General features: G+C 38.4%; 1 protein-coding gene across 1 annotated transcript; it reads right to left on the bottom strand.

Annotated features, from left to right (window-relative positions):
* Positions 1–7,371: 7,371 nt before the first annotated feature.
* LOC106734169 (protein CEBPZOS-like) lies at positions 7,372–7,614 on the bottom strand. Its single transcript, XM_014585271.1, has one exon. The coding sequence runs from the start codon at positions 7,612–7,614 to the stop codon at positions 7,372–7,374; it is 243 nt and encodes an 80-aa protein (XP_014440757.1).
* Positions 7,615–14,014: the final 6,400 nt, after the last annotated feature.

Below are 14,014 nucleotides of genomic sequence, written 5' to 3' on the forward strand. Positions count from 1 at the left end.
GGAGTTTAATGTGGTGGACCAGCGTGCTGCTTTTTTGAGCATCTCTCCACTAAATGTCACTCTAGTGTTGAGATCACTCATCTTATGTGTCTCAGTTCCCTTCAAGAATCTAGCACTCTTGAAGGGGGCCCAAAACGCTTGAGTGGTCAGCTCTATTTTGCGTTTACTGGATGGGCCTGTTATTATTGTGCTCGGGATTCCCTATAGGGTTGCTACTAGTCCTAAGAGGAGGAAATCTTCCTCCCTCCAGACACTCTCAGCATGGCTTCCAGTTGCCTGGGGAGCCTATCTAGCAGGGAGGAGCAAGTGCCCTTTTATCTTCTGAGCTGAGATACTCAGTCTCTCATTCACCTATGAATAAGACAGCTCAGTTTCTCCAGTGCAAATGCATAGCAGCCAAATGAAGGAAAAGGTGTAAGACCCCTAGAACCCTTACTTTTTTTTTCTTTCCTTTTTTTTTTCCTAACTAATGTACTTCCATACTTTTAGTTTCTTAACTACTCACTCAAAGAGGGAACAAAACACTACTTGCTTAGAGAAAAAACCATAGCCCCCTGCCTGAGGAGCGTGGGAACCGGACACACCCCCACCCCCACCCAAGGAGCACAGGAACCGCGACACCTGAGGAGCTTGCAAACTGCGATCCCTCGCCTGAGGAGCGCAAACTATGACCCCTCGCCCGAGGAGCACGCAAACTGTGACCCCTTCACCCGAGGAGCATGCAAACCGGGGTTACCCAAAACAGACAAACAAACATAAGATAGCTGAACAAGCAAACCAGCTTAGAAATAAACCAGACTGTCTGACAAATTTGGGGAAGTCCAAGGCCAGAGGACTTACTGGATCTCCCCCGAGGAGAGACCCAGAGCCGGAGAGGGCACAAAGAGACCACTGCTGGTACCAGGTACCGGGTTCGAAGCATCCCCTCAGAAGATCTCTGGTTCATCTCTGGTCCCTTCGTGGTCGCCATCTTGTCAATGGAAAAATAACCAACTGTAAAATTAATAATTAATAATTAATACGGTTTATTTCCAAGCCAAATATGAGGGACCTAAGCCCGGAGAAGAGGCATACATGCCTTTCTCGGGGTAACCAAGTACAGCGGTTTCTTTTATTTGTTTTTGTGATTGCCAGACAACATTTAGTGAAAAGATTTTCCATTGGTCTGGCCCAAAAATGTGGGACATGTAGAAGAGGGGGCTTGTAGGTTATAGGTGGGTTCCACAATTCTTAGTTTGGTGATTGGAAGGGAAGATCTGTGTCTTAGTTAAAGAAAGGCTTAATCTACATCTCAAGGAAAAGGGGAGTTCTGTGTCTTGGGAAGAGATAAGCAAAAGAATATACTGTAATCAGTTGCAATACATATCTCAAAGATACTATGCCAGGCATGTCAAAGATACCATGCCAGGGACAGGAGGTAGGAAGAATTCTGTTAATGTTTGTGGGCATGACTTCCCTAGTCCCTTTTGAAAAGATTTTGGAAAAATAGGAAAAGTAGTCAGACTTCTGTCCGCAACCATACAAATTAATCTAGTGGCTTTGATTATTGATGTAGTTCTATAAAAATATATTGCATATCTATTATACCCAAAGCAACATATTTTATCTGGAGCATTTCATCAGAAATGTTTTAATAGCAACATTTCTGTGATATTTAATTAGAGAAAGAGAAATATATGGTTTATTAACACTAGAATTACTATTGTAAAGATAATGCATATATAGTTGAGGGGGTTGATATTCACACATTAACTAAATGAAAGGCACCATTCTTTAAACTTTAACCATCCTCTTTCCACCTCACTAGAAACTTCACACTAGTTCCTAGTGAGAAGAAACTTTTTTTTAAATAGGAAGGAACAACATTTTTCCATATTCTTGGTATAACTTCCATAAAAGCCCATTCAAGTCTCACCTCCTTAGTTAAACCCTCAACTCATTTTGTCTAGCACCCATTTTTCCTTTTCTCTGACTACCTTTAATATTGATCCTCTGTCATCTATCTTTTCTGTTTTATCTATCAATGGCTATAAACATTCCCTAAGACTTACCTCTCTAGCCAGATTGAAATTTTGCCAGAAACTGGGAGTGGGCCTGTTATTTGAATGCTTTCTTACTATCAGGCATACGGTGAGAGTACAAGTAAATATAGATTTCATTGCTCCATAATGCAGTATAATCCATAAATGAACTATAAACAATTGATACACATAGCAAGTCCTTAAAATTCTGGAAATCCTAAAATCAGTTGTTCAAAAATTTAGTCGAGTCTCATAAATCCTAATGGGGCCAAGAGTTGTTCTAAAGTATTTGAAAGTTGAATTTTAAGAGTATTTCAAAGAATAGATGCTTTGCTTATTTACATATTTACCAACAAAAATGCAGATGGAAAAATCAGGAGTCTGTGCCAAGGAAGTGATGGGAATGAAATGCAAACAGGGTGCTACTACTGGCAAAGAGATGATTTTTTTTCATCTTTCATTTTTTACATTCAATCACTGTGTATCATTAGAGCATACCAAATGAATTTTTCCATCATAAATAGACCGTGTATTAGTTCAGTCAAAGATATTACCATGCACGTTATCATCAAAATGGATGATTTTAACTTTACTTTATCACCTTTATTCCTTAGCTGTGTCCACTCATGTCCCTTCCCTCCCCCATCTCCTCAAACTCATTGACATACATTAGTTACCAAAGATCAACTTGATAGCTACCAAATATGAAATTTCTGTCTTTCTTGGTATGATTTATCATACATTCAGAATGTCAAAAGTAATAATTGTTAGTGATTAACTGTGGAGGACACTCATCCCTGATCAAGCTAAAACTTGCTGGGAAGCTTGACTTATTGTTTCTCCCCTAAAGGAACATAACCAAACCCTGCCTAATGTCAGCCTCAGGGCAAGACTTCAGAAACAGGAGGGAAGATTTACAAATTTCTTTAAATTGCCCTCTGTTTATACTTTAATTTTAAAGACTGGACAATACTTTTACATTCTGCTCAGTGCCTTAACCAGTGTTTCCATACTGAAAGCATTAAGTGGAATGGCTTCTGGCTGGAAAATACAAACAAGTTTCAGTAATCTCAATTGCTAAAAACCAGAGAGCAAGGCCCACCCTGCCTGGTAAATAAGCAATTAACTTCTTGGCTTTGTGGGGCTAGACTGAAATAGTTAATGAACTTGCTAAAATTCACTGCCTGCTGAGGAATTTGCTAACTCCTAAGACATACAAATACTTCTAGATCCCACCAGGAATACATCAATTACCTGCAAAAGAGCTAACATTCAGTATCAGCAAGCTTCTTGAAAGCTTTGCTACCCAATGCAAACAAGCATTGTATGCAATCAGTAGGGCCCTTAACAACAATCTTCAAGACTCCTTTGCAACCAGGCTTCCTAAAACTTCATTTACATTCGGTGGACTGCAATTAGCTTTATTTTGTAAGACTCTTGAATTTTGTCCTTCACTTACATGAATGAGCTATTTATTTATACCTAATCCTTGAAATGGGTCAATGTACAACAACAGACTGCAGGACTGAATATGTTCAGTGTTGGGCACAAGAGTGGAAAACGATTTCCTTTGACTGTTTTCAAATTATATGCTTCCTTATTGATGTGATAAAATAAGCTCTAATTTCCATGCCCCCTCTGGATAATGTTGCATGTTGATTTGTTATTGAACATCCATATCCCTTTTTAATTCTAATTATTTGTTTATTTGAACTCAGCTCTGATCAGTGGTGAAATGTGATGGGCTAATTTCAGCAGATGTTTGAAGCCCACTCTGCCTAGAACTCGATGGGGAGGCTTTTACCTATGAGTCCTGTTTAGGGTGAGGGGATAAGAGGCTGGAGGTCAGGGTCACACATAAGTAGGCATCAGTGTCCAAGGAATCAAAAGCAGAATCAAACCAGAAATAGGCCAGGATCTTGAGGACAGAAGTCTGACTGCTTTTTCCTATTTTCCAAAATTCTTTCCAGAGTGCTTGGAGGGAGTCATGCTCACAAACATTAACAGACCGTTTTGACCCATTGGTAACAGGATTCTTTCTACATCCTGTCCCTGGCATAGTATCTTTGTGATGCATACTAAGCCTCCTTATTTCTCTTAAAATATATTCTTTTCTGATCTCAGCAACCTTTCTTTTCCACTTGCCAACCTAAAAACTGTAAACCCACCTATAACCTACAAGCCCCCTGCTTCCACATGTCCTGCCTTTTGGGGCCAGACCAATGGAAAAACTCTTCACTAAATTCCAAACTCTGTCTCTCACTCATGAAATCAAATAAAAGGAACCCCTGTACCTGACCACTTCAAGAAAGGCATATTTTGCCTTCTAGGCCTAGATCACTCATACTCTGCTTAGAAACAAACCACAGTAATTATTATTTTTACAAGAGTTAGTTATTTCCGTAGACAGTCTGGTCTTGGAAACTGAGAAAGAAAGTTGCCACACAGGCAGCTGGAAGGATAGAATAGAACACAGAGGGAAGAGCTGATGCAGCAAAGTAAGGAGTGGTAGCTGAGGACACAGAGATGCTAAAATGACAATTAATAGGACCGAGAACAGGGTCAGATCAAGCTTGATGGTCAGTTGATGCCTTCTATGAAAATAAGGTGCAGAAAGTAGTAATTGTGCACTATTTCTCCACCAAATATTGATACCCAAATGCTGTCAACATACCATTTTGGAAATGCATCTCTTTGTTCACAAAAACAACTTGAAGAGAGAATGCACAAGATTAAAATATTTTTATCTACCTACATAGATAGTAGCTAATAGCACCTACTTACTGCCTATGACTCAGCAACAACTAGATATGCAAAAGACCCTCTGAGCATTCATTTCCATTCCCAACTCCTATGGAACAGCTCAAAAAGGACCCTCACGCCTTTGTTCATTTCAAAATATATCTATCAAATGGAGCCAGATGATCTAGCAGCCCATTGTGAGTTATTAAGGTGGCAGTACACAAAAACAAAGAGTATTCAAATGAAGGTAACCTTTCTATGCAAAAGGGTCCCCTGCAATTAAAACTTTTGAAAGTTATCTTTGTCCCCTTGTGCAATAGCATTGTTGTTAAATAGGTATTATTTCACTATCTTGAACTTTAAATTGAATATTCAAAATATTTACATAATACCTCTTCAAACAAAATTGAAAATTTAAAACTATGTATATTTAAATTACATTCTCATTGTGTGAAAATAAAAGACATGAACAGCATGGGTTGTTTTTTTTTTGTTTGTCTGTTTGTTTTTTTGTTAAAGAGTAAGTGACCTTTTTGGTCTAGTAATTTCAAAGGGTTAGTTAACTGAGAGAGTGGTCTCCATTGTCATTATTTGTGCTGCTTAACAATAGTACCCAAGCTACGCATAGACAACTAAGAACAAAAAAATAAAAATAAAAAATGAGTATGCATTGTGTTTTGGGGAAACAGGGACTGATATGAATTATTTTCTCTATAAATAATATATCAAAAAGGAAACAGCCTTTTCCATTATTATTTTTCAAGTACTTTATTCTCATCATTTTGGAACAATTGAACATACATCTTTGTCTCTTTTTATGATTATAAAAGCATTGCATACCTATGGTAGAAAATGAAAAATTTGAAGACCAAATTTTAAAAAAAATCTCATCAGACAGAAGTAATCATCGATACCCTCTTGGTACATTTCCTTTCAATTATATTGCTTTTACATAATTGAGCCAATATTGTACATACAATTTGATATTCTGCTTTTAGAAGTTAACTTTATAGTAAAGTTCTTCTTCATGTTAATAAATGAAATTCTACAACCTTATTTTAATGTTTATATGATTACAAATGGAATGGAGGTGCCATATTTTACTTTATAATATCCTATTGGACATCTCAATTATTTCTATTTTTCCCTATTATAGTGTGATAATCAACTTTGTGCATAAAATTATTGCTTAAAATAGTATCAAAGAAATGACCCATTTAAACCTATTTCCATAGAGTCAAAGAAATAGAAGTTCAAGAAAAGTCTTATAGCCCTTGATACACATTGCAAAATTGTTTAGATAAAAATAGCTTAAAAATTACTATTTGTAATTGTAAGATCTGGGGGAAGGGAAAAGAAACATGGTGGAAATACTTCTGCCAGCAGGAACTTTCCTGTTTTCTGCATCTGGCTCGCCATCACCAATGGACTTTCCCGCCCTTCAGCATTTGGCTTGCCCACTGATATTGAAAAGAAACAGTGACCTTCATTGGCCAGACAAGGACCCATGGTGACCACCTATTGGACAACAGCCTTTAAGGATGAGGAGCACCCACCCTGGGCGTGACTCCCTCAGCCTCTGACCAGATCAAGGGACCTCACCCGATAGCTTTGTGCAGAATAGATTTTATTGGTTTTATTAAACCCCAAGGCCTGACTCTGGTATTTTCGTCTTTGCTGCCTCTGACTCCACCGCTGATCCAAAATCAAACCTAACAGTAATGACTAAATTAATCAGTTTAGCTATTATCAGGCTAGTTCTTAAATACTACTTCAATAACTTTAAAATAGGCCATATTTACTCACAATTGAGCATGGGTTTTATTTTTTTGTCCTGAAATATACGATAGCAAATAACAAATAACCTAATACCTACAAAATTATTTTTAGAATTTGAAATGCCTGGGACCAGCAGTTAGCGTAATGGCTATGTCACTGGACTCCCATGTAGTCGACCGTGGTTCACATCCCAGACCCAGTGGCTTAAAACTCACGCTGGGCGCATGTGTGTGCATGCCCAAGATCCCGAGAGGAGAATGGAGGAGAAGGGATTGCAGCATGACCATCCCCCCTGGGGGGTGATTTCTTGCTTTCTATTTCTCTGTCTCTCTCTGTCTGTCTGGCGAGCACATGTGCCCTATAGCAAAAACCTCTCCAAAAAAATAAATAAATAAAAAGAATTTGAAATGTCTCAGAGCATTGAGGTCCCTTAGCATCTATTTGAACTTAGTTTACAGAAAAGAACTTGTGGCCATGAGGCCGCACACAGGGAAACATGGCACATCTAAAATGGTTGTACATCTCCTGACTCAACCCAGTGCTCTTTTCACTGCATGGTACTACACTGCAGTTTTGCTTTTTTTTCCTTTTCCTTCCTTAGTCTTTTATTTGTAAAACATTGATATTTAACAATAAATACAGAAGAAAAGCAAAAATCAAGTAGTTGACTTGCACTGTGGGTGGGAAACTCACAGGGCAAAGCAGAAGTCCCTGGTACTCCAGAGGATGTGCTGTGGGGCCACCAAGAGTCTGCAGTGTGAAAGGTGCATCTTTCTTCTCCCAGAGGTCTCAAACGGCTTAGATGGAAGGCCGAGTGTGATGACTGGTCCTAATTTTTGTTATTCAGCCATTTTTCTTGATCTTGTTCTCTGATTCCATATATTCCAGATTGTTTGATGGATTTGTAATAAACTTCTAAGATGAAAGGGAATTTCTTGTTCATCATATGCCTGAAATCTTGGCTTGTGTTCATCTTAGTAAACAAAAAATATGCTCTGAAAACGCCCATAAGTTCAGCTACTAAAACTCCTTTAAAGACCTTCTTTGCCAGTGGTTCCATAGTGTGGACCATCCCAGGAAACTGAAAGTGAGTTCGGCGAACAGAAGCCGAGCACTCCCTACCCGAGGCTCGAGCTCTCCAGACTGCCTACACTGCAGTTTTGAAATGGGTAAGCTCCTGCGGTAGGGTATTCTAAACTTTGACCAAGCCAGTCCATTAGCACCACTCTAGTTTACACTATACAATTAATCTAAGATTTCAAAGAGCAGCAGGTCTGAAATAGAAATGTAAGAATAAAAGTTTAAAGGTAAATATCTGAAGACAGTACATATATTTCCTGTATATTAAATCTGAGATCATCCAAATTTGGAAATGCCAGGAAAAGACAGAGCAAGGTTGAGGTTTTATGGTGAAAAGAGTCAGAGAATAGTCTTGTAATAAATGGTGAACTTCTAGCATACTCCCCTCTCTTAACATTTAGAACACAGAAATGAGGCCTACATGTTCCAGGCAAGAGACAGGAAGACACCTCTCTGGAGATAATGACCATACCCACAATAAAAGAGTAACAGAAATAGAGATTTGGGCACCCATCAAAAATGACCAGGTGGGGGGCCAGCAGGTGGCATCATGGCTGAGGTGCTGGACTCTCACATGGTGGACCATGGTTCCAGTCTTGGTCCTGGAAGCTTGAAAATTGTGTGTCTGTATACCTAAAATCCCAGAAGGAGAATGAAGGAGAAGGGACTGCAGTGTGGCTATCCCCCTTGAGGAGACGGTTTCTCACTTTCTCTCTCTTTTTCTTTATGGTGAGCACATGTGCCCTATGGCAAAAAAATCCATTTTAAAAAGTTGGAAATTATCAAAGATATATAAATGCATATTCATGAAGAAAGTGGAATTGAATTGATATGTAGTTCTATTCCAAGAAGACGGAGGATACATTGCTTATGTCTCATGTTCCCCCAACAGGAGCAACATGTTAGCACTCTTCCTTGAAATCAGGTTTTGTCAGTTCCTTTGCCAATGTTTCACAGTGGGTATTGTTGTAATATGGCACCCCTTTAGCCACAAGAACTGGACCAACTTGAATGAAAAATTGGTGTAGCCTAAGAACCAATCTTTGGCCAGATTATGCAGTTTCCATTTTCAGTGTAAGACAACAAATGTTTTGTAACCCAAACAAGGCTTCTGCTACGTGAATGGTGAAAATTAAACAGTGGCTATTTCTTCTATCCTACTATTTTTATTTCTTACCTTTTCCATCTCTTAATGATAGTATTCTCAGAAGAATTTCAATGAAAGCATGTGCGCCCTGGGGTGGAAAGAAAAGAAGGTATTTCAAGACAACCTCCAATTATATTGCTTCTGCCTCATTTTGAAGCAGCATTATTGAGGGCAAGCATTATTGAAAGCCTATTCCTGAAAGAAATATCATTGAATTCCTTTAGATGCTTATGTAGATAGTCCTCTCTTGAAACCAGGTGCAAGCAAGTGTCTTGTGTACTGGTTCAAGACACACTCAATTTACTTCTGCTAATCTTCCCATTCTACCTTGACAGAAGCCAGCAACCCATCCTTCAAATCACCCAGGGAATAAATGCCACTAACTGACAGGCAGGAAGGCAGAATCATTTCTAACTCTCAAAGAGATGTCTTCCCCAGATGCCTGTTAGAAAAGGACTGTTTTTCTCTGAGAAGAGCAAGACATGTTGGAAGCAATAGTTCTTAAAGCTACCTGGTGGCAAATGCTGCCATCTTTATTTTCCTAAAAGAAAACTTTTCAAAGTCAGTTGAGAGATCATGCCATTTAATCTGCTTATTTTACGGATGATAACACTAAGTAAAAAAACGCATTTAATAGGGCCAGCCCCATGGTCTGGTGTTGAAAGTGGTGGATCCCACATGACCGATTGTGTGGTTCAAGTCTCCAACCCAGCAGCTTGAGAAACAGTCCAGGCACTTGTGCTTGTGCCCAGAACATAGAATGGTTATACCCAAAGTAACCCAATGTAGAGAGTGCCAATCTGAGAAAACATGGTGTGACCTTTAGACTCATGCAGAAATGCATGCTGTAAGCAGTAAGCAAAAGTAACACTTGTTCATTAGCGTTTATGCCTGATTTTTACAGAACACCAATACTAGACATTTTTTTACCATAAAACTGAAGTTCTAAAAGTGATATATTAGAAATTTATCTACGTAGTTATATAAGTAATAAATTTGTTATTTCCCCAATTATTTCCCCCTTTATATAGATTTTTTTTGAGTAGGAGTTGGGCAGTTTCTATAACAGAGGTTGGGCAGTTTATATAACAGAATGTTATGATTAAACAGTGTTTAGTGGAGGCTCTGAATACTCACAGAATATTTTGAAGGGAAGCTACACGTGGGAACTGTGGAAGGCGAAAAGGAATTTTAAAAGAATAGTATGTTGAAAACTTTCTAATTTAATAAATTTAAGAATAGCATTAACACGTTTTGGAAGGAGTTCAGAAGGATCCATACCTGTGTAAAAGAAGGGAAACAATTAGAGGCATAATAATTTAATGTAAAGCAGATAGGTGGGATTCCAGAAGTTTTTTGAAAAGAAAATTAGCTTTTTCACAGTGTTCTTCAGGGGCTCTAACAGCCTAGGTACTTGGTAGAGTCTGTTCCATGGGAAGCAATCTTGAAACTATAAATGACAAAACTGAAAATAGTGAGAACAAAGTAAAAAAGCAATTAGTTATTTTTTTATTATATATAGTATTTAAAAATAATTATTTAATTTGTGACTAATGGCATAATATTAGTATGGTTAGTTTTATTGATTATTATTTATTAGTTATTTACTATTATTTATTACTACTTATTATTTTATTATTATTATTTTAATAAACTGGGGAATTAGATGCTTTAGGAAAGGTCATTAAAGTTATAACTTTTATGTAGATCTTTACATATTTTCCAAAATATTTAAATTCTTAGGAATTTAGCTTTTAGTACATATCAGCATCTTATGAATATGTGGTTAATTGACAAGTAAAAGAATTTTTTTTCAATGTCCTGAAAAAGTCTAATATAATCAGTCACTGTCCCCCTTCCTTTTTTTTTTTTTTCAGTAGTAAAAGCTGCTCTGCAAAAGCTGCTCTGCAAGAGGCAGTAGCATTTTTAAAGGTCAATTGTTTTAACAAACTTTGTCTTGCCTCCTGGTCAGAAACCAGTAGCAATATGGCTTGTGCCAAGCAGGAAGTAAAATTTTGATACAATTCATTAGGTCTCTGTGGAACACTGATCAAACTACCTGTCCCTCAATCCTGACTGGGAAGCTTTCTCCAGTATTTCAAGCATATAATGTTAATCTGCTGATATGTCTGTGGTGGATATCCAATTTGTGCACTATTATCAGCCCACTCTCTTGTTCCAGTCAACATTTCAAATGTGATAGGTATTCCATATTGTTGATTTATATTCGCCTGCTCTTGGGCTTCCTCGAACCAGTTTGATTTCCACAAAAGATAATCTCCTCCCAATAAGCATGCCTTGCCTAGCACCTGCCAATCATTAGGGGTAAACGCAGATTGCGTAGATGTCTCTAACACTGCAATTGTATAGGGTGCCATGGGACCATATTGTGGACAAGCCGTTTTGAATTCTTGTAGAGTTTTAAAGGCTATTGGCTCATGCTGACATTGATTTTATTCCAGATTGTCAGGATCAGGAGTCTCTATGTTAAGACAATTCACAGAAAAATTTATTTGAATGGCTCTTAAGCACATATAATGTTCAACCATATTTATAATAAAAAATGTTAAGAAAAAACAAGAGCATTGCCATTTTTCATGATTATAGCCAATACGTAAAAAGATAATCAGTACTGGCAAACACATATTGAGATAAACACTCTCATGCTCTGTCAATAGAACTACAAGTTTGCACAAACTTTCTGGGAAACAAAATGACAACATGTATCATAAGCCATAAAAACATTCATATTCATTAACCCAGTAATTCCACACACAGAAATCTAATCTAGAAAAACAATCAGTGATTGTCAAATATTCATGTTTACTGAAGATGCCAATTAAAACAGTGTTTATAATAATTAAAGCAAACTAATATTGTGGCATTGGTGACAGAAATTATGGTACAATAATAGTATGGAATACTTTGCAACTATTGAAAGCTATGTTGAGGGCCAGCAGGTGGCATGGTAGTTAAGGTGCTGGACTGTTACATAGCACACTACAGTTTGAGTCCCGAACCTGAGGTCTTGAAAAACACAATGGGCTGCCAGGTGTGTGTTTGTGAATGCCCAAAATGCCAGGAGGAGAATGTAGGAGAAGGGATTGCAGGGTGGCCATCCCTCTGAAGCAAAGGGTGATTTCTCACTTTTCCCTCTCTCTCAAAACCTAAAAACAAGGTATGTTTATAAATAATATTTAATGCTCTCAGGAAATCCTCAAGATTCTAAAATCAAAAGAGCACAATAAAAAGTCACATATAAAATGATTCCCACACTTGGCCTCAAACACCTCATTTGTCCAGTGAGGAGTTCAAATGGGTGATGTCTAAGAGACCTTTTGTTTACATTGCCTCCTTCTTTGCTTCTCTTACTTACTTCTTATCTTCTCTGGCCCCATTCACATTCTCCAAAATAGTCCTGATGTCTTGAGAAGAACCAGATCAGTGGGTGGGATGGTAGATGAGTGGGTGGGAGGTGTCAAGAACACGTGGCCATCAAGTCCAGGACATAAGTCCTGAGCATGAGCTCAATGCTCTGGGAAGGGGATGGACTGACTAAGGGGACACTCTTCCTAAGAACTGGGAGATGGGGGTCCAGATGTGACACAGTGGTAGTACAACACTCTGCAATGCTAGAAATCATATGGGGCCTGAGGCTCAGCATTCAGGTTGCCCGGTACATACCAGGTACACACCTCTGATCCTAGCTGATTGGGCAAGGCTGGGAGAGGATCATGACATGAGACTCTGTTGAGGATGTTTCAATCTCTCTGTATGCTTGGGGATGATTTCTTACCTTCCCTCTCACTATCTCTGCCCCTCTCTCCAGCGAGCCCATGTGCCCTAAGGCAAAAACCTTTAAAAAAGAAAAAAGTTATACTGCTGGGCCAGCAGGTGACATGGAGGTTAAGGCACTGGATCCCATATAGCCAATTATGTGGTTTGAATCCCAGACCTGGCAGCTTGAAAATCATGCTAGGTGTATGTGTAAATTCCCAAAAGGAGACTGAAATATAAAGAACTGTGGTGTTATCATCCTCCCTATAGGGTGATTTTTTACTTTCTGTCTCTCTGGCAAACACATGTGCTCTTTAGAAACAACAACAAAACAACAACAATAAAAACCTTTTAAAAAGTTATACTGCTTATTTCCATTAACATTACAGTTCAGAACAGGCAAACGTCAAGATAATGGTCATCTCTGTGGAGGAAGCAGGTCCGTGATTGGGAATGAGTCTAAATGGTGCAAATGAATCTAAGTGGCTACTTCTAGAGTCTTAATGATTTTCCATTTTTGCCCTAGATGCAAGTTATACATGATTGTTCACTTTCTACTACTTTTTCCTTTAGACAGGGCCTCCTTACATCATAATCTTCCTGCCTCAACCTCCCAAAACACTGGGACCACAGGTATGTCCTGCCATGCCTGGCTCTTTCAGATAGGGTCTTCACATGTTGCCCACACTTGCTGCAAATTCACAGCAATCCTTCTCCTGCAGCCTTCTGAGTACCTGAGTCCTTGGCACATGCCATGAGGCCCAGCTTTTTAGGTTAGGCCAGAATAGAACCTGGGCCTCTCATATGGTCTCAGCCTGCTGAGTAGCAGTATCTACTAGAGAGCTCTGCTGCAGCTGAGCTCTCACATTCTGATACTTTTTGGAACCATATCTATGACTTGTGTGCTGCTCTCTAAGTATGTTATGTTTAAATACACCTCCAACTGAAAAGTTTACTTTAGGGCCAGCTTCTTTGAATAGTGTTTCTGTTTCCCCTCCCTTCCCATCTTTTCCTCTCTCCTTGTCTCCCACCTCCTTTTGTCTGAGAAGAAAAGCCCCAAATCTCTGATATGAAAATCATATATTATACAGAAGCATAAGATCTGCAATTTTATAAATCAGATATGATACAAGAATATTTTCTAAATCCCATGCATGGAAAACTACACATACTAGAAAATAAAATATTACCAATCTTATATTTTCATGAAGAAATCATTACAACCAGGCAAGCAACTGGCATGGTGATTAAGACACTGACTCCCACATGGCTGACCACAGTTCGAGTCCTAGATCTTTGCAGCTTGCTTTCTCAGTTTCTCCCTCCCTCCCTCTCTGGTGAACACGCATGCCCTATAGCAAAAATTAAATAATAATAATAAATGAAATTAAATAAATAATTCAAAAAAGAAATCATTGCAGACACTTCAGAACTGAAAGAGGGAATTCTCACACAATAGTTAGATCAG

Source organism: Tupaia chinensis, unplaced genomic scaffold, assembly GCF_000334495.1.
Source record: "Tupaia chinensis unplaced genomic scaffold, TupChi_1.0 Scaffold149448_1, whole genome shotgun sequence".
Taxonomy (NCBI): domain Eukaryota; kingdom Metazoa; phylum Chordata; class Mammalia; order Scandentia; family Tupaiidae; genus Tupaia; species Tupaia belangeri.